The 17,022-nt window shown below is 56.9% G+C and overlaps 2 protein-coding genes across 8 annotated transcripts in view; both read right to left on the reverse strand.

Moving 5' to 3' along the window:
- LOC103109610 (mas-related G-protein coupled receptor member A2-like) overlaps positions 1–17,022 on the reverse strand; it is a 52,021-nt gene that overhangs the window by 12,700 nt on the left and 22,299 nt on the right. The window lies entirely within an intron of this gene.
- Positions 162–15,908, reverse strand: DHCR7 (7-dehydrocholesterol reductase). 6 transcript variants are annotated; one of them, XM_060176193.1, is made up of 10 exons: positions 15,667–15,788; positions 14,797–14,901; positions 14,304–14,432; positions 12,374–12,477; positions 10,468–10,690; positions 9,681–9,771; positions 7,574–7,787; positions 4,677–4,881; positions 2,869–3,000; positions 162–985 (listed from the first exon to the last, which is right to left on the reverse strand). In XM_060176193.1, the coding sequence occupies exons 4-10, from the start codon at positions 12,469–12,471 to the stop codon at positions 521–523; spliced, it is 1,428 nt and encodes a 475-aa protein (XP_060032176.1). In that variant the 5' UTR covers positions 12,472–12,477; positions 14,304–14,432; positions 14,797–14,901; positions 15,667–15,788; the 3' UTR covers positions 162–520. The 6 variants fall into 6 exon arrangements, with proteins under 6 accessions (XP_060032176.1, XP_060032179.1, XP_016041705.1 ...); XM_060176196.1 differs by lacking the exons at positions 14,797–14,901; positions 15,667–15,788 and adding an exon at positions 15,800–15,908; XM_016186219.2 differs by lacking the exon at positions 14,797–14,901 and having other exon boundaries at positions 15,759–15,829.

Below are 17,022 nucleotides of genomic sequence, written 5' to 3' on the forward strand. Positions count from 1 at the left end.
GCAGGCATGGTGGCTGGGGGGGCCCTTGGGAGGTCTGGGGGAGTCCAGGGTACCTCAGAAGTGGCTAGGCAGCAGGCAGGCAGGCCCAGCTGTCAGGGGGGCCTGTGGAGGTTTTGGGGAGGGGGCTCAGGGTCCCCTTCAAAGAGGCTGGGCAACAGAATCAGCTGTCAGGGGACCTGGGGGGCGGTGTCCAGGGTTTTGGGGTCCCCTCAGAAAAGGCCAGGCAACAGGTGGGGCTGGGGAGTCTGGGGTCCCCTCAGAGGAGACCGGGCAGCAGGCTGGCAGGACTGGCTATTGGGGGGCCTGTGGGAGGGGTTGAGGGTCTTGGGGTCCCCTCAAAAAAAGCCAAGCAGCAGGCGTTCAGGGGGATGGGGGGCTGGGGAGTCTGGGGTCCCCTCAGAGGAGACTGGGCAGCAGGCCGGTAGGCCTGGTTGTCAAGGGGACCTGGGGGTGGTTTGACAGTCTTGGGGCCCCCTCAGAAGAGGCCAGGCAGCAGGTGGTCCAGGGTTCCAGGGCCCCGTCAGAAGAGGCCGGGCAGCAGGCGGGAGGGCACGGCGGCCGTGTAGCGCGCCCAGTCGCGGCCGTACTTGGCGGCACAGCGGTGCTCGTCGCGCAGGCAGCGGTGGGTGAGCAGCACGGTCATGTAGAGCACGTAGAAGTAAGGCAGCAGGTGGGCGCCGCCGCAGGCCAGGCAGTAGGCCAGGCTGCCCAGCAGGTCGCCCGTGTAGTTGAGGTGGCGCGCCAGGCCCCAGAAGCCCGACACCAGCAGCTTGCTGCGGTGGCGCTGCCCGTCGGCCGATGTGTAGGAGCACTCGATGGCCCGCGGCCGGCGGCCCCAGATGAGGCAGCGGCCGTCCGTGCGGCGGAACAGGTCCTTCTGGTGGTTGGCCACGCGGAACACGTAGTAGCCCAGCAGGCCCAGCAGCAGCACGGCCGCCGCGTGGAGTGGGGACAGCTGCACTGGGTGGTACACCAGGTACAGGCCCTGAGGGCAGAGGGGGCTCAGGGAGGGCAGGGGATGGGGGGCAGTGGGGGGCACCAGGTAGAGACCCTGTGGGCAGAGGGGGCTCAGGGAGGGCAGGGGAGGGGGGCAGTGGGGGGCACCAGGTAGAGACCCTGTGGGCAGGGTGAAGTGGGAGCGCTGGCAAACTCTAGAAGAAGAAGTGGGAGCGCTTAGGGCAAGGAGGCCACATCAGATAGAGGCCCTGCGGGCAGAGCACGGGGAATCACAGGGTGGGTAGAGGTCAGGGGCTCAGAGCAGGGCCAGGGACAGAGAGAAACTGTGAGAGGAGGGGAGATAGAGAGGGAGAAAGACACCTGCAGATCTGCTTCACCACTCCTGAAGTATCCTCCCTACAGGTGAGCAGTGAGGGTCTTGAACCCGGGTCCTTGAGCATGTGATGTAGGCGCTCAACTTAACCACTACAGCACCTCCCAGGTTGCAAAGGGTGAATTCTTGGCACACTCTGCCCATCACCTTGACTCTGAGTCAAGTGGCTGACTCCTGGTTCCTGCTTGCTGTGCACACACACACACGCACACACAATGTGTGACTGTGGTGAACACTATATGGGCCAGGAGGTGTACGGTGGGAGACAAAGAACTTGCAAGGCACTACCCAACTCGGGAAAGACAGAAACAGGCTGAGGCTATGGATTGACCTGCCAACACTCAATTTCAGTGGAGAAGCAATTACAGAAGCCAGAACTCCAACCTTCTGCACCCCCAAAACAACTTTGAGCTGTGCTCCCGGTGGGGGAGAAGTGATGGGGGGGAGGGTAAGAGGGCTTTGAACTCCAGCTCCACCAGGTTCCAGAGAGAGGGGACGAAACAGAGATATTTGGATGAAGTAGTCAGGTTATGTGTGGTTTGGAGGGGAAGAGAGGATTGGACCTGAGAGGAAAAGGGGGACAAATATGTACAAATGTGGACAGATAATTGGAGATGATGGTTAACCCACGTCTGAGACCTTGGGAGAACCCCGGTGGTTTGCGGTGGAGGAACTTGGGATTCAGAACTCTGGGGGTGGGAACAGTGTGGAATCATACTCCTGCTGACATGATGTAGTTTTTTGTAAATCAATTAGCAAATTGCTAACAAAAAAAGAAAAAAAAAAGAAAGGACTTGCAAGCAGGAGGTCTGGGGTTAGATCTCTCTCTCTCTCTTCCTCTATTCTTTAAAAGCTTTTTTCCTTTTTTAATTTTTTAAAATTATCTTTATTTATTGGATAGAGACAGCCAGGAATCGAGAGGGAAGGCAGAGATAGATAGAGAGACAGAGAGATACCTGCAGCACTGCTTCACCGCACAGGTGAAGGACCCCACAGGTGGGGACCGGGGGCTTGAACTTGGGTCCTTGTGTACTGTAACATATGCACTCAACCAGGTGCACCACCACCTGCTCCCCCTCCATCCCCCCATCTCATAAACATTTCAGTGCTGTGAGCACACACCTAACATCGAGGTCACAGACCAGGCGGTAGTGAGCTGTGCACAGAGGAAGAGCTTGCCCGGGTGCTATAGGGCTGCCCATACTGGGATGGGGCCTGGGGCGCCAACCCCGGCCAGCCTGCTCAGCTCTGTGGGCCCCGCAGACCCAGGGGAACCCCGGGCTCTCCTGCATCAGCTGTTCTGGGCTGTCCCAGCGTACAGCCCAGTGACTGGGGGCCCTGGGACCCCGGACTCAGATCTTTCTCGAACCTCCTTTCTCACCTGGGCACCCGGTGGAAGGATTAAAGCTGCCCCATCCGGAGTGCTTGCTGAGGAGGCCCACAGGAGGCTGACAGACAGAGCCTGGCCCTCTTCCTGGAGGTGGCAGTGCCCCCCCCGCCCCCTGCCGCAGCACCCTGTCCCCGGTGCCTGTCCTCACCTGCAGCGTGTAGAGGTAGGGCAGCCACACGCAGTCCCCCCAGCCCAGGTACCAGCCAAAGTGGTCGTGACAGATATCGATGGTTTTCAGGTACCAGGTCTCGTTCCAGAAGAAGTCTACCACGTAGATGGCCTGCAAAAGAGGGTGGTAAGCCAGCCACAGGACATGGGGGAGGGGTGCTGAGGTGGGCGTGCTCCTGGGGGCCACCAAGGTCCTCTGGGGCAGGAGGGACAGAAGGGTGAGTGGGGCAGTTCTGTGTCCTGGGGAGGGGAAACCTGTCCTCAGAGTTGGCGGTGGTGGCCAGCACTGCCCCAGGAGGTGACACCAAAGACCACAGAGCTCAGGTCGTGCAGGGACAGAGCCTGGGACTTGGCTCCATGTGACCCGGCCCGCTGGTGAGAACTCAGCAAGGCCAGGCGATCACTAGGTCCCTCTGGGTTGGGCTGAGGAGACCAAGTTCCCTTCATACATACGGGTCGAATGTGAAAGGAATCGCTGAGGGGCTGGGTGGTGACACACCTGGTTACAGTGCACAAGGACCGGGGTTCAAACCTCTGGTCCCCACCTGCAGGGGGGAAGCTTGACAAGCAGTGGAGCAATGTTGCAAGTGTCTCTCTATCTCTCGCCCTCTCTCAATTTTTCTGTTTTTATCCAACATAAATACATACATCTAAACAAAATCAAATCTGAGTTCCCCTTCCCCTTCTCCAGGGCCACCTGGAATCCACAGGGGGTGGGGAGGAGGTTATGTGGAAGAAAACACTGGGATCTACCAATCCTCTGCTCCTGGCAGCCATTCCCCCCCCACACACACACTTTATTAGACAGGACAGAGAGAAACTGAGAGAGGAGGGAAGACAGACAGACACCCGCAGACCTGCTTCACCGCCTGTGAAGCGACTCCCCTCAGGTGGGGATCCAGGGGCTTGATCTCGTATCCTTATACCAGTCCTTCGCAGTGCCTGCACTACAAATCCACTGCTCCTGGAGGCCGGTTTTCTCCATTTCTGTTGCCCTTGTTGTTAATTGTTGTTTAATTGCCATTGCTGTTATTGTTGTTGCATTGGACAGAGAGAAATGGAGAGAGGAGGGGAAGACAGAGAAGGGGAGAGAAAGACAGACACCTGCAGACCTGCTTCACCGCCTGTGAAGCGACCCCCCCTGCAGGTGGGGAGCCGGGGGCTCAAACCGGGATCCTTGCGCTTCGTACTATGTGCACTTAACCTGGAACTATGCCCCCCCCTTTTTAACTGCCACCAGGATGATTGCTGGGGCTCCGTGCCGGCACTACAAATGCCCAGCTTCTGGTAGCCATTTTTTCTTTTTCTTTCCCCCTTTCTCTTTCTATTTTATTTGACAGGAAAGAGAAATTGAGAGGGAAGAAGACAGAGAGACAGAGACCCCTGCAGACCTGTTTCACCGCTTATGAAGTGTCCCCTCCCCCCGCAGCAGGTGGGGAACAGGGACTCAAACCTGGTCCTTACACACAGTGATGGGTGGGTTCAACCAGGTACACCACTGCCCGTTCCCCAGGGCGGTTTTTATGTGTACGAAACCGCTACACCAAGGACGCCTGCATTAATCAAACACCGCGCCACGCGTCACACCTCTGCGTGTCCTGTCTCTAAGCCCAAGAAGCCCATGACACCTGTGCTTGAGTCCTAGAGGCCTGACAGGCCCCTCCTCCCACCCCGTCAGATGCCCCCAGGCCCCAGGGTGGGGGGGGGAATCCCAGCTCCTCTTTCAGAAGCTGTGGGGTTCCTGTAGCCTGTCTCCAACCACCTCCGGCCCCCGGCTGGTCCAGCTACCTGCAGCAAGTTGACGAGGATCATGGAGTTGGTGATGTGGCCGTACAGCTCCTGCTGCTTGGCCGCGAACGACAGGTTGATGAGTGTCCAGGCCACGATGCCGGGGCGGCCGTTGAAGAAGAGCTTGAAGTCAAACCACTTGCCGATGCGCGGGTTGAACTCCACGCCCATCATGTAGTTGTAGAAAAAGTTGCCCGTGAACTTGCTTCGTGGCGGACACAGAGACAGAGAGGGCGGGTGCTGTTAGAGAGGTTTTCTCTCAGGGGGTGGGGGCTGTGCTCCTGTGGATTCAGGGGCCCTGGGGGGGCTGTAAGACGAAGTGACCTGGGGGATGGCGGGACTCCCTCACTCCCCACCAGAGGCTCTGCCAGCTCCCCATGGCCTCGTTCACTCTCACCTATATTCATTCAGCCATAGCTCACCACTATATTCTCAACGCTTATTTCATTATATATATTTTGCCACCAGGGTTATTGCTGGGGGTCTGTGCCAGCACTATGACTCCACCATTCCCGGTGGCCATTTTTTCCCCCCTTGAAATTGAGAGGGGAGGGGGTAAAAGAGAGAGCTGCAGCACTGCTTCAACACTCATGAAGTGTCCTCCCTGCAGGCGGGCAGAGGGGGCTCGAACCTGGATTCTTGCACACGGTGACATGTGTGCTCCACTGGGCATACCACCGGCCCCTTATTCTCAACTTTTTAAAGTTTGATTTATTTTCACAAAAGCCAGAGCACCTCTGATTTCAGACACGTGGTGGTGCCAGGGGACCTCTGGCATGTGAAGCCCTGTGCTCCAGCAGATGGACCTCTTGCCCCTGGCCATTTTCTGTGCTTTAAAATATAATTCATCGGGAGTCGGGCGGTAGCGCAGTGGGTTAAGCGCACGTGGCGCAAAGGGCAAGGACCGGCGTAAGGATCCGGGTTCGAGCCCCTGGCTCCCCACCTGCAGGGGAGTCGCTTCACAGGTGGTGAAGCAGGTCTGCAGGTGTCTGTCTTTCTCTCCCCCTCTCTGTCTTCCCCTCCTCTCTCCATTTCTCTCTGTCCTATCCAACAACAATAATAACTACAACAACAATAAAAACAACAAGGGCAACAAAAAGAAAATAAATATTAAAAAATATATATTATTCATCCGGGACCTGGCCCCAGTGCACGTGGCAGAGTGCACGTTGCCTCTGTTGAGGGTCTAGGTTCAAGCCCCTGCTCTTCACTTGCAGGAGGGAAGCGTCACAGGCAGTGCGGCAGGTCTGCAGGTGTTTCTATTTCTCTATCTCCCCCCAATCCACGTCAGTTCCTCTCTGTCTCTATCCAATAAATAAATGATATTATTTATTTATTTTAATGGGAGGAGGGAGAGATCAGAACACAGCTCAGACAGGGCTTCTGGTGGTGCTGGGGATTGAACCTAGCACCCTAGGCAGGCAAGCCTGGGAAACTACCTCTGCACAATCTCTTAGATCCTCAGCACCAACTTTTCTGCAGAGAGCACCCCGCTCACCCCAGTCCTCAGGGAGGTGGGGCCTGCGCTCACCTTCCTGTGCAGGTGGTGGGTTTCTCTGCGCAAAACTCCCCGGAGTGAGGCCAAGAGCTTGGCCAGCCCCCATCTAGCCTGACCGGACACGTCCCCTAACCACTCGCCACCCTGGAGACCCAGCACCACAGCCCTCTGTGGCGTGGCCAGAGCCGGCTGTGGGGATAACGGGAGACGGTCACATAGAGCGGGCTGTGCATGGGGACTCCTGCGCTCAGTGGGCTCAAGTCTGTCTCCATGGGCAGGAAAGACAGACAAGAGGCCAAAGCGGTGAGGAGAGATTAGAGCAGCGAGTGACGGAAGACCAGCCCTGCTCTGGGACAGTCACACACACACTCCGAGTTTCAGCGTCTGAGGTCCTGTGCAAGGGACCGGGGGCAGCCATTAAAGGAGGGACACTCGACATAGTCTCTGGGTCTCAGGGGTACAACACAAACACTCCCCCAAGTAAGGGTCTCTGTCACATCTATAAAACCCTACTGTCTACTTGTGGACGGATGATGGACGGATGAAGGATGAGGGGTATGGGATGAATGATGAAGAGGTGGGCAGATGGGTAGGTGACGGAAGGAGGGGTAGGAAGGGATGAACAGCTTGGTGAGACATGTACCTGTGGGACAGAGTGAGGGAAGGAGGAATGGACGGAGGATAGATGGGTGGATGGAAATACAGGTGGGTGGATGGATAAATGGAGAGTACAGACAGGTGGTGGGCAGTTGGGATTGAGAAGTGGGCAGATAAAGAGATGCATAGACAGACGGACAGGTGGGGGGCTGGGGGCAGATAAAGAGATGCATAGACAGATGGACAGGTGGGGGGCCGGGGGCCGGGTGGTGACGCATCTGCTCGAGTGCACATGTTACAGTGTGCAAGGACCCGGGTTCAAGCCCCTGGTCCCCACCTACAGGAGGAAAGTTTCACGAGTGCTGAAGCAGGTCTGCAGGTGTCTTTCTGTCTCTCTTCCTCTCTTATCTTCCCCTTCCCTCTCTATATCTGGCTGTCCCTATCCAAACAAACAAACAGATAAATAAAATAAAATAATCACAAAAACAAAGGTCTAACCCAAAGTCCTCAGCAGAGCAGGCACAGCCATAGGACTCTCTTCTGGAAGCTGCTGGATTAAAGGCACGGAAGTGACACAGCCCTGTGACTAGATCATCTGGGCTGTGCTGGCATCAGAGGGAGGCGGTGGGCTCTGCTGGCTCCTGCCCAGAAGCTACTGTTCCCGCCCCAGAGGCAGCGGCCACAGTGAGGGAGCTGGTAGAGTCAGTAGGGACCCTCCCACCCTACTCTGCTAAGGATGCCCTCAAAGCCCCGGGGTGTCCCTGTCTCCCGTCGCAGGGTCCCAGGAGACAGAGAGGCCTACCAGTCTCTGGTGTTGGAGGGGAAGAGGTAGCCCTTGACCATGGCGAAGGTGGACACGGCGTAGCCCAGGATGTTGGCGCACCACAGCAGAGGGATCCAGTTGTCGAAGATGATGGTGGGGCGGAACCAGCCTAGCAGGTGGCAGTTGGCGAACCACAGCAGGTGCGTGATGAGCCAGGCCTGCAGCCCGTTGATCTCGTACTTGTTCACGACCCCTGCACAGAGACGCGGCATCGGAGGTGTTACGGCAATGCCCCCCACCCCCCACCCCACCCCGGACCGTTTGCCCCTCCCTACCCGCTGAGCCCTGCAAAGGGTGGGGGCTCGGTGAAATAGTTTTCCCTTGGCAGACAGGGCTTTGTGTCTGTACCTTCGACTACTCCCAGAGAACTCTTGAAAAAATTTTTAAAAAATATATTATTTTTTGCCTCCAGAGTTATTGCTGGGGCTCAGTTCCTGCACCATGAATTCACTGCTCCTGGAGGCCATTTTCCCCCCTTTATTGCCCTTGTTGTGGTTATTATTGCTGTTGTTGATGTTGTTCATTGTTGGATAGGACAGAGAGAAATGGAGAGAGGAGGGGAAGACAGAGAGGGGGAGAGAAGACAGACACTTGCAGACCTGCTTCACCGCCTGTGAATTGACTCCCCTGCAGATGGGGAGCTGGGGCCTCAAACCGGGATCCTTACGCTTTGGGCCATGTGCGTTTAACCTGCTGCGCTATCGCCCGAGCCCTATTTATCATTATTTTGTAATTGCCACCAGGCTTATCACTGGGTTTCAGTGCCAGCACACCAAATCCACTGCTGGCATTTCTGTTCTTTATTTTTAAAACTTATTATTTTTAAAAATTTATTTATTTATTCCCTTTTGTTGCCCTGCTGTTTTATTGTTATTGATGTTGTCATTGTTGGATAGGACAGAGAGACATGGAGAGAGGAGGGGAAGACAGAGGGGGAGAGAAAGACAGACACCTGCAGACCTGCTTCACCACTGCAGGTGGGGAGCCGGGGCTTGAACTGGGATCCTTACTCCGGTCCCTGAGCTTCGTACCATGTGCACTTAACCCACTGCGGCACCGCCCGACTCCCATTTCTTTTCTTTTTTTAACTTTCCATTTTATTAGATAGGACAGAGAGAAATTGAGGGGGGGGGAGAGGGGAAGGTAGGGAGGGAGAGAGGAGAAGGTGGGTGTTGCACCCGGTTAAGCAAACATATGACCATGTGAAAAGAAGTGGGTTGGAGCCCCCACTCCCCACCTGCAGGAGGGGAAGCTTCACAAGTGGTGAAGGAGGTCTGCGGGTCTCTCTCTCTTTATGTCTCCCTCTCCTCTCAATTTCTCTCTTTCCGATCAAAGAAAACAGGAAAAAACAAATAAAGGGAAAAATAACAGCTGCCGGCAGCAGTGGAGTCACAGGGCTGGCGAGAGACACCTACAGACCCACTTCACCACTTGTGAAGCATCCTCCCTGCAGGGGGCTCGAACCCAGGTCCTCGTGCACGGCAACGGCAAGTGTGAGCTCGACTGGGTGTACCGTCATCCACCCCACCCCCCGTTTAAAACTATTTATTATTTATTTATTGATTTATTACTTTTGGACAGAGACAGAGAGAAACTCAGAAGGAGGTGGTAGAGAGAAACACCTGAGGCCCGGCGCTGGTGCACCTGGCTGGGCGCACATGTTACAACGAGCCAGGACCTGGGCTCAAGCCCCCCGTCCCCACCTGCAGGGGGAAAGTTTTGTAAGTGGTGAAGCAGGGCTGTCGGTGCCTCTCTGTCTCTCCCTCTCTATCTCCCCCCTTCTTTCTCAATTTCTGGCTGTCTCTAGCCAATAAATGAAGACCTGCAGCACAGTTCATCACCCGTGAAGCACCCCCCTCACCCCATGACAGGTAAGATGTGTGCTCGACCAGGTGCACCACAGCCTCCAGCCTGGAATTGATGGTTCTCTCTCTCTCCCCTCCCCATTCTCCCTCTCCCTCTCTCTCGGCAACAGGCTCCATCCCTGGAAGGAATTTCCATGCTACAGTTTCCTCCAGTGATTGGACTTTGTCGAAGGAGGCAGCCAGGGGCAGGCCCCACGAGGGGTAGGGGAGCTGGGGGTTACCTGCAGGGGTCACAGCCCCCTCCTGCACACCCCCCACGTAGCTGGGCAGGAACTTGTGGCAGATGTCGGGGAGCGCTATATATAGCAGCACCTGTCACAGAAACGGGGGTGAGCTCCTCATCCTCGCACCCATAGGAGCCCCTGCCCCCTAATTCCAGACACCCCAAAAGGGGCCCCTGCAGGCTGGCCGGCCACCCCCACCGCCTGCTTCCTGTTCTGCAGTCACCCCAGGGAAGGGGGTGGGGCAGGGGGTGGGCGGGACCCCACTGGCAGGTCTCCTAGTCCCCTTCTCAAGTCTACACAGGCTTCCGTGGCCAAGGGGCAGTTCTGGGGCCAAGGGACAGCCTGGCGTGAGGGCAGCTGTCCCCCAAGGCAGGGACAAGCCTCACACTGAGAGGCTTTCCTCTCTCTGTTTAATGACAAGTCCGGCAGGGCAGGAGTCCACTGAGGCTGAGGTCCCTCAGGACACCGCCGCCTCCCGTGGCTGGTTGTCAACCCAACTGATGGGGTGGGGCTCCCTGGGGATGGTGGCGGGTCGGCAGTCAGCCAGGTGGCAAAAGGAGACGGGCCCCTGCCATAGTCCCCCCAAAGACACACCGGAATGAGGGGACATGGGGTTCCCAAAGATGAGACCTGGAACACCAGAAGTCTTGGGTCCAACAAGAAACACAGCTGGGGTATCCTCCCTGTTAGTGAACCCCTTCAGGCTTGGGAGCTCGGGGGCAGCGGGGGTCCCCCCTCTGGCTGTGGGATCCCCTGCAGACACAGAGGGCCGTGGGGGGCTGACCTGGAAGGAGACCCACAGGGCGTAGAGCCGGGCGGCCTCCCACGTGAGCCCCGGCGTCCGGGCCCAGATGTCGGCCAGGCGGGTGCGGCCGGAGGCCAGGTCCAGGGCGGGCGCCGAGAGGGAGCAGTCGAACTGGTCGCAGGCCATGATGAAGTAGTACACGATGAAGGGGGCGAAGAGCAGCAGCAGGACCACGCTGGCCAGCGAGAACCAGTCCACCTCCCTGCGGACACGGTCAGCCAGCGGCGGCCACACTGGCCTGTGGCCTTACCCCACACGGAGGCGTCCACATGCCTCCGCACACACGGCACGGTCTGCACCGCCCACCAGCCCTCACTCCACACACGGCATGGTCTACACCGCCTGCCAGCCCTCACTCCACACACGGCACGGTCTACACCGCCTGCCAGCCCTCACTCCACACACGGCACGGTCTACACTGCCTGCCAGCCTTCACTCCACACACGGCACGGTCTACACCGCCTGCCAGCCCTCACTCCACACACGGCACGGTCTACACTGCCTGCCAGCCCTCACTCCACACACGGCATGGTCTGCACCGCCCGCCAGCCCTCACTCCACACACGGCATGGTCTACACTGCCTGCCAGCCCTCACTCCACACACAGCATGGTCTGCACCGCCTGCCAGCCCTCACTCCACAGACGGCATGGTCTACACTGCCTGCTAGCCCTCACTCCACACACATGGCATGGTCTATACCACCTGCCAGCCCTCACTCCACACACGGCACGGTCTACACTGCCTGCCAGCCCTCAATCCACACACGGCATGGTCTGCACCGCCCGCCAGCCCTCACTCCACACACGGCATGGTCTACACCGCCTGCCAGCCCTCACTCCACACACAGCATGGTCTACACCACCTGCCAAACCTCACTCCACACACATGGCATGGTCTATACCATCTGCCAGCCCTCACTCCACACATGGCATGGTCTACACTGCCTGCCAGCTCTCACTCCACACACAGCTTGGTCTACACCGCCTGCCAGCCCTCACTCCACACACGGCATGGTCTACACTGACTGCCAAACCTCACTCCACACATGGCATGGTCTACACTGCCTGCCAAACCTCACTCCACACACGGCATGGTCTACACCGCCTGCCAGCCCTCACTCCACACACGGCATGGTCTATACCGCCTGCCAGCCCTCACTCCACACACGGCATGGTCTACACCACCTGCCAAACCTCACTCCACACACATGGCATGGTCTACACCGCCTGCCAACTCTCACTCCACACAAGGCATGGTCTGCACCACCTGCCAGGCCTCTCTCTGTGTCTTATGCTCGGGACAGTCCACACTGCCGGCAGCCCCAAGAGAAGCCCCCAAGATGTGTTCTACCATCAGCAGTCAGGGGGCTGTGGACTGTGGGTCTGGTTTGAGAGTGCAGGAATGCCCTCCCCACTCCCTACCCCCCCTATCCAGGGCCCCCTGCTCCCAGCTCCCCTGTCAAGGAGACAAGGCAGCAGTGGGCTCGGAGGCCAGGGTGCTGGCTGCCCCCAAATCAGCTTCGGGGATTTGCTCTCAGTCCTTACTTTAAAAAATGGAAAACTAGCTGGGAGATAGCTCATCTGGCAAGGCCTGTGATTTCTCATGCATGAGGTTCTGAGTTCCAGTCTCAGGACCGCATGAGAGCACCACAGCATGGGGGGAGCTGCCCCTCTCCCCTCCTCTCTGCCTCTCATATCAATGATAAAAAGAATGGAGTGGTCATGCATGCCCCAGGGCCAAGCTATTTAGAAGAAAAAGGAAGTGCTCACCTGCCCTTCCTCTCAGAGCATAACTGTGTCACTAGGTCTGGGAACTCACTGAGTCTGCATGTCTCTCCCCAAGACCCACACAGTCCACTAGCTGGGGGGTGGGGGGATCCTTACCAGGCGCGGCCCCACTGCCCTTCTGAGGAGGTCTTGCCGTTGGCGATGCCATCCAGGCTCTTGGCCTTGGGAGTGCTGGGCTGGGATCTGGAAGCCATCGTGGCCTGAAGAGGGGAGACGGGGCTCAGACATGGGCCAGTCTGCCTGGGAGGTGGGGACACTCAGCCACCAGGTGGATGGGACACTGCTGTGGGACAGGGACTGAGGCCACAGGCCTGGGTGCTGGGGGAGAGGGGGGCATCAGAGGTCCAAGTACTGGGGATCACAGGCCCAGGTGCTGGGGCTGGTCACAGACCCTGATGTTGGGGGTCACAGGGCCTGTTACATGGGGGTCACAGGCTTCAGTGCTGGGGAGGGGGTTCATAGGGTACCCAAAAGTCACAGGCCTGAGCATGAAGGGGTGGGGTCCACAGGAGGAATTCTCCAGTGTCCCCCAGCCTCAAGAACCCCGTCCCCAGGTTGGTGTCAGCAGCCTCTCCCCACTCTGAAGGAAGAGGGATAGGCCCAGAGGACAGCCGAGCTGAGACAGCCCTCCCCTGCTGACAGCACCAACACCACAGGGCTCAAGAGTCAGAGGTGACCCCGCAGAGGCCACAGCCATGCCACCTGGCAGCCCACCGTGTAACCAGACCTGGGGGAGGTGGGGTGGGGAGGCCCCACCAAAGCCCCGTCCTGCCCACTGCCCTCCAGGAGTGACCGGCTGGGGTGCAAGGTTCCCTCACTTTCCACACATCCCACAGGAGCCCTGCTGGCCTGCTCAGTCCTTTTGGACTGTGTTCTGTGTTTCTTTTACTCCTTCCTTCTTTTTAAAAAATATTTTATTTGGGAGTCGGGCTGTAGTGCAGCAGGCTAAGCGCAGGTGGCGCAAAGCATAAGGACCGGCATAAGGATCCCGGTTCGAACCCCGGCTCCCCACCTGCAGGGGAGTCGCTTCCCAGGCGGTGAAGCAGGTCTGCAGGTGTCTGTCTTTCTCTCCCCCTCTCTGTCTTCCCCTCCCTCTCTCCATTTCTCTCTGTCCTATCCAACAACGACGACAACAATAATAACTACAACAATAAAACAACAAGGGCAATAAAAGGGAATAAATAAAATAAATATAAAAAATATTTTATTTATTTATTTTCCTTTTTTTTATTGTTTTGTTTTATTTTATTTGTCCTTGCTGTTTTTATCATTGTTGTTGTTACTGATGTCATCATTGCCAGATAGGACAGAGAGAAATGGAGAGAGGAGGGGAAGACAGAGGGGGGGAGAAAGACAGACACCTGCAGACCTGCTTCACCGCCTGGGAAGCGACTCCCCTGCAGGTGGGGAGCCGGGGGCTCGAACCGGGATCCTTGCGCCGGTCTGCGCTCTGCGCCGCATGTGCTTAAGCCGCTGCGCCACCGCCCGACTCCCTCCCTCCTTCTTTCTTTCCTTCCTTGTCACCAGGGTTACTGCTGGCGCTTGGTACCAGCACCACGAAGCCACTGCTCCTGCTGGCCTTTCCCTCCCACCTTTATTTTTTTTCGTTCTATTTTATTTGACAGGACAGAGAGGTATTGAGAGGGGTGGGGGAGGTAGAGAGATACCTGCAGACTTGCTTCACCACTTGTGAAGTGTCCTCTTTGCAGACATGGAGTAGGGGACCTTCCTTCTTTATTCCCATCTCTCTCTCTTTCGGATAGGACAGGGAGAAACTGAGAGGAAAGAGGGATAGAGAGGAACACACACACACACACACACACACACACACCTCTCAGGGGTCTGCGGGGCTGCCCTGGCATCACCCAGAAACCTCCTGCCTCTTCTGTGGAAACCTCCCCCTTGGGGGCCGGCTGGGAATGTGGAAGGAAGGTGTTCTGGACAACTGTCCCTTTTCTCCTGAGACCCCACAGGCAGACGGGGCTGGTGCTGGGGATCAGTGGTCCTGCATCTCACACACACTCACCTCTGACTCCTGGCAGGGGTGCTCAAGGCAGAAGGGAGTCCTGTCTTAGACCTGTTCCTCCTAATCTCCAAGTGCCGATGCGATGGCCTGACAGGCCTGCTGGAGCCGACTCAACCCCCGGAGGAGGTCCTGCAGGTGACAGGAAGAGGACAGACAGTTGGGAGATGCCTTTTCAAGGGAATTCACTCTCGGTGGCTTGGGAGGTGGTGTGGTGGATAAAGCACAGGACTCTTAAGCGTGAGGTCTCCAGAGAGCATGGTTTCAGGAATTTTAAATTTTAGTCGAGAAAACTGAGAGCATTCACGTTAGGACGAGAGAGAGAGAGAGAGAGAGAGAAAGAGGAAGACTCCCAGGCTAGTGGTCAGGGGAGACCAGAGCAAGAACACTGGGGGTGGGAAAGATGGTTTGGGTGTTTTCCTGGGAGTCTGCACTTGTCTCTCTGACTTAGTGCCCAGAGCTGAGGGAGGGGTTGGGGGCCTGCCCTTAGAAGCACCTGGAACCGAGCACCCTGGTCTGAGGGTGGGTGTTCTCTTCTCCCGTAGGAAAGGAAGAAGGGGCCACATCTCAGCCAGACAGTGGGGCAGGGACTTTTCTGCTCCTGGTAGGAAGAGAAAATGTCCTGCTCTCTGAGTGCAATTTGACCAATCCCTTTCCAGTAGAAATTTGACCATTCCTATTGACTCTCTCCAGACATGCATAGGAGGCAGGGATGGATGTGAGAAGGAGCTGAGAAACTTGGGGGTCACAAAGCCAGGCTGATTCCTTGAGGCAACGCTGGGGCAGGGGCAGGCCTGAGGTCTGGGCCACCCGCCTGCAGGACACTGTCCCCAGACACCAGCAGATTTCCCAAGACAAAAACTCAGCAAAGACCAAGAAGAGAGAATTAAAGAGAGAGAGAGAGAAATTATTAATTTGAATATGAGAAAGTTGAGGAGGAAAAGAAAAAAGAATCAGAACATCACTTAGGAACATGTGGTACCTCTCCTCTCCTCTCTCTCTCTCTCTCTCTCTCTCTCTCTCTGGGAGCTGCAGCCGCTGGCAGGGAGTCCTACCAGCCTGGGATGCTGACTCCTGGGGGTGGGGGAGGCAGCCTCATGAACCCTGCGCACCTGACCTGAAGCCCCTCATCACGTATCAGGGAGACTTTCTCTCTCCACCTGCCCATACACCTCTTCTCCCCGCCTGCCAGCACACCCACTCCCCCAGGCCGGTACACCCCGCACCCACCGGCAAGCACGCTCCCATCTTTGCGCAGAGGCCCCTCCTCAGCTGCACTCGCGGCCCCGGCCCATCTGAGACTCTTTCCCTCCCACCTGTCCGCACAGTCCCCAACAACAGCGCATCCCCCCACCCCCAAGCTCACCTGAGCGTCTTCCCTGCCCTCCTCGCTCACTTGCGAGCGCCCACGGCCCCTCTCGGGCTCACCTGCACGCCTGCCCGGCCGCCCAGGCTCACCCGCACGCTACCTGCGCGCACTCGCGGGCTCCCACGCTCACCGGAGCGCGCAGCTCGAATCCGCAGCCCCGCGCCGTCCAAGGACCCCGGCTTCTCGGTTACGTAAGGCGGCGGATGACCAATAGGAAGTGAGCCCCGTTCTGATGCGTTCTGCTATTGGCTGAGGAGTCTAGCTCCGCCCCCTAAGCAGACGCCGGGCCATCACATCCCCCAGTCAGCGGTCGCAGCGTGTGAGATTGACAGTTCAGGGCCCTCCCCTGGGGGGTGCGGGGCAGAGTCCCTGAGATGCCCGGCTGGGCAGTGGTGGCCGCTCCATGCAAGCCCACCTCCATCAGTCCTGGACCAGGGGTGGGACGCTGGGGCGGGGCCACTGTCCACCCGTGGAGGGAGCGGCGGGCAGCTGAAGGTGTCCAACACCCCAACACCCGAAACAAAGGCCTTGCTCGTCCAGGGCTCTGGAGCATTTGTGTCCCTTTACAGAAACTTAAGTTTTCTCTTCTTTTTTCCATTCCTTTTCTTCTTTGCTATTTATTTATTTATATCACGCTTTTGAAAAATTTTGTAAAAGTGTTCAGCATACAGGCCAGTTTATATAAAGTGAACATTTAAATTCAGTAACTGTCAGTAACTTACTACAGCCAACTTCTCTCTGTACTTTTCTCTTTCCCTTTCCTCTTCGTGATTTATGATTAGCGGAGGGTGACACCTTCCTCTCCAGGACTCCAATACCCATCTCCTAAAAAATAACTCTCCAGTTACCAAAATAAAATGACCACACATTTAACATTCATTCGGTGCTTTGAGTGAATGTATTAGCCTTGCTCTGTTCCCCTAGTTGTCCTTTGTGGCCCTTTAAGAAACCCGGATCTGATTAGGATCAGGACCAGGTTTGCATTTTGATGACACAGCTGGATTCCGACCTTCACTGTGAACACCACCCAGCGCTCCTATCTAGCTCACCTATCTTGTCTGGTTTTTCATGACATGACAGCTTTAAAGAGTAAAGCTTAGCCTTCACAGCAGGTCTGTTTACCTTTCTCTGTTTTCCTTAGATTGCACATTCTGGGGGCAGGGTAATATACTACCTAGGTGACTTCTGTCTCCATGTCAAAGGTTGTGCAAGGTCCCTTTGAACACCCTGACAAGCTTGACAGTGTGGTTTCTGCCAGTGGTTTCCTTTCCTCTCCCTTGATTAGTCAGTCCCTAGGTTCGAACCCGGACGGGGCGTGGGCGGGGCTCTGGGCAGCTAAGCCTTGGGGTCCTC

Source organism: Erinaceus europaeus, chromosome 17 (genome assembly GCF_950295315.1).
Source record: "Erinaceus europaeus chromosome 17, mEriEur2.1, whole genome shotgun sequence".
NCBI lineage: Eukaryota > Metazoa > Chordata > Mammalia > Eulipotyphla > Erinaceidae > Erinaceus > Erinaceus europaeus.

Excerpts from the sequence above, each read along its gene's own strand:
- DHCR7 (XM_060176196.1), bottom strand. The coding sequence starts at position 12,471 with ATGGCTTCCAGATCCCAGCCCAGCACTCCCAAGGCCAAGAGCCTGGAT. Across the intron at positions 10,691-12,373 it reads GGGCAGTGGGGCCGCGCCTG|GGAGGTGGACTGGTTCTCGC; the intron begins GTAAGGATCCCC and ends CCGTGTCCGCAG. Across the intron at positions 7,788-9,680 it reads GGGGGCTGTGACCCCTGCAG|GGGTCGTGAACAAGTACGAG; the intron begins GTAACCCCCAGC and ends GTCTCTGTGCAG.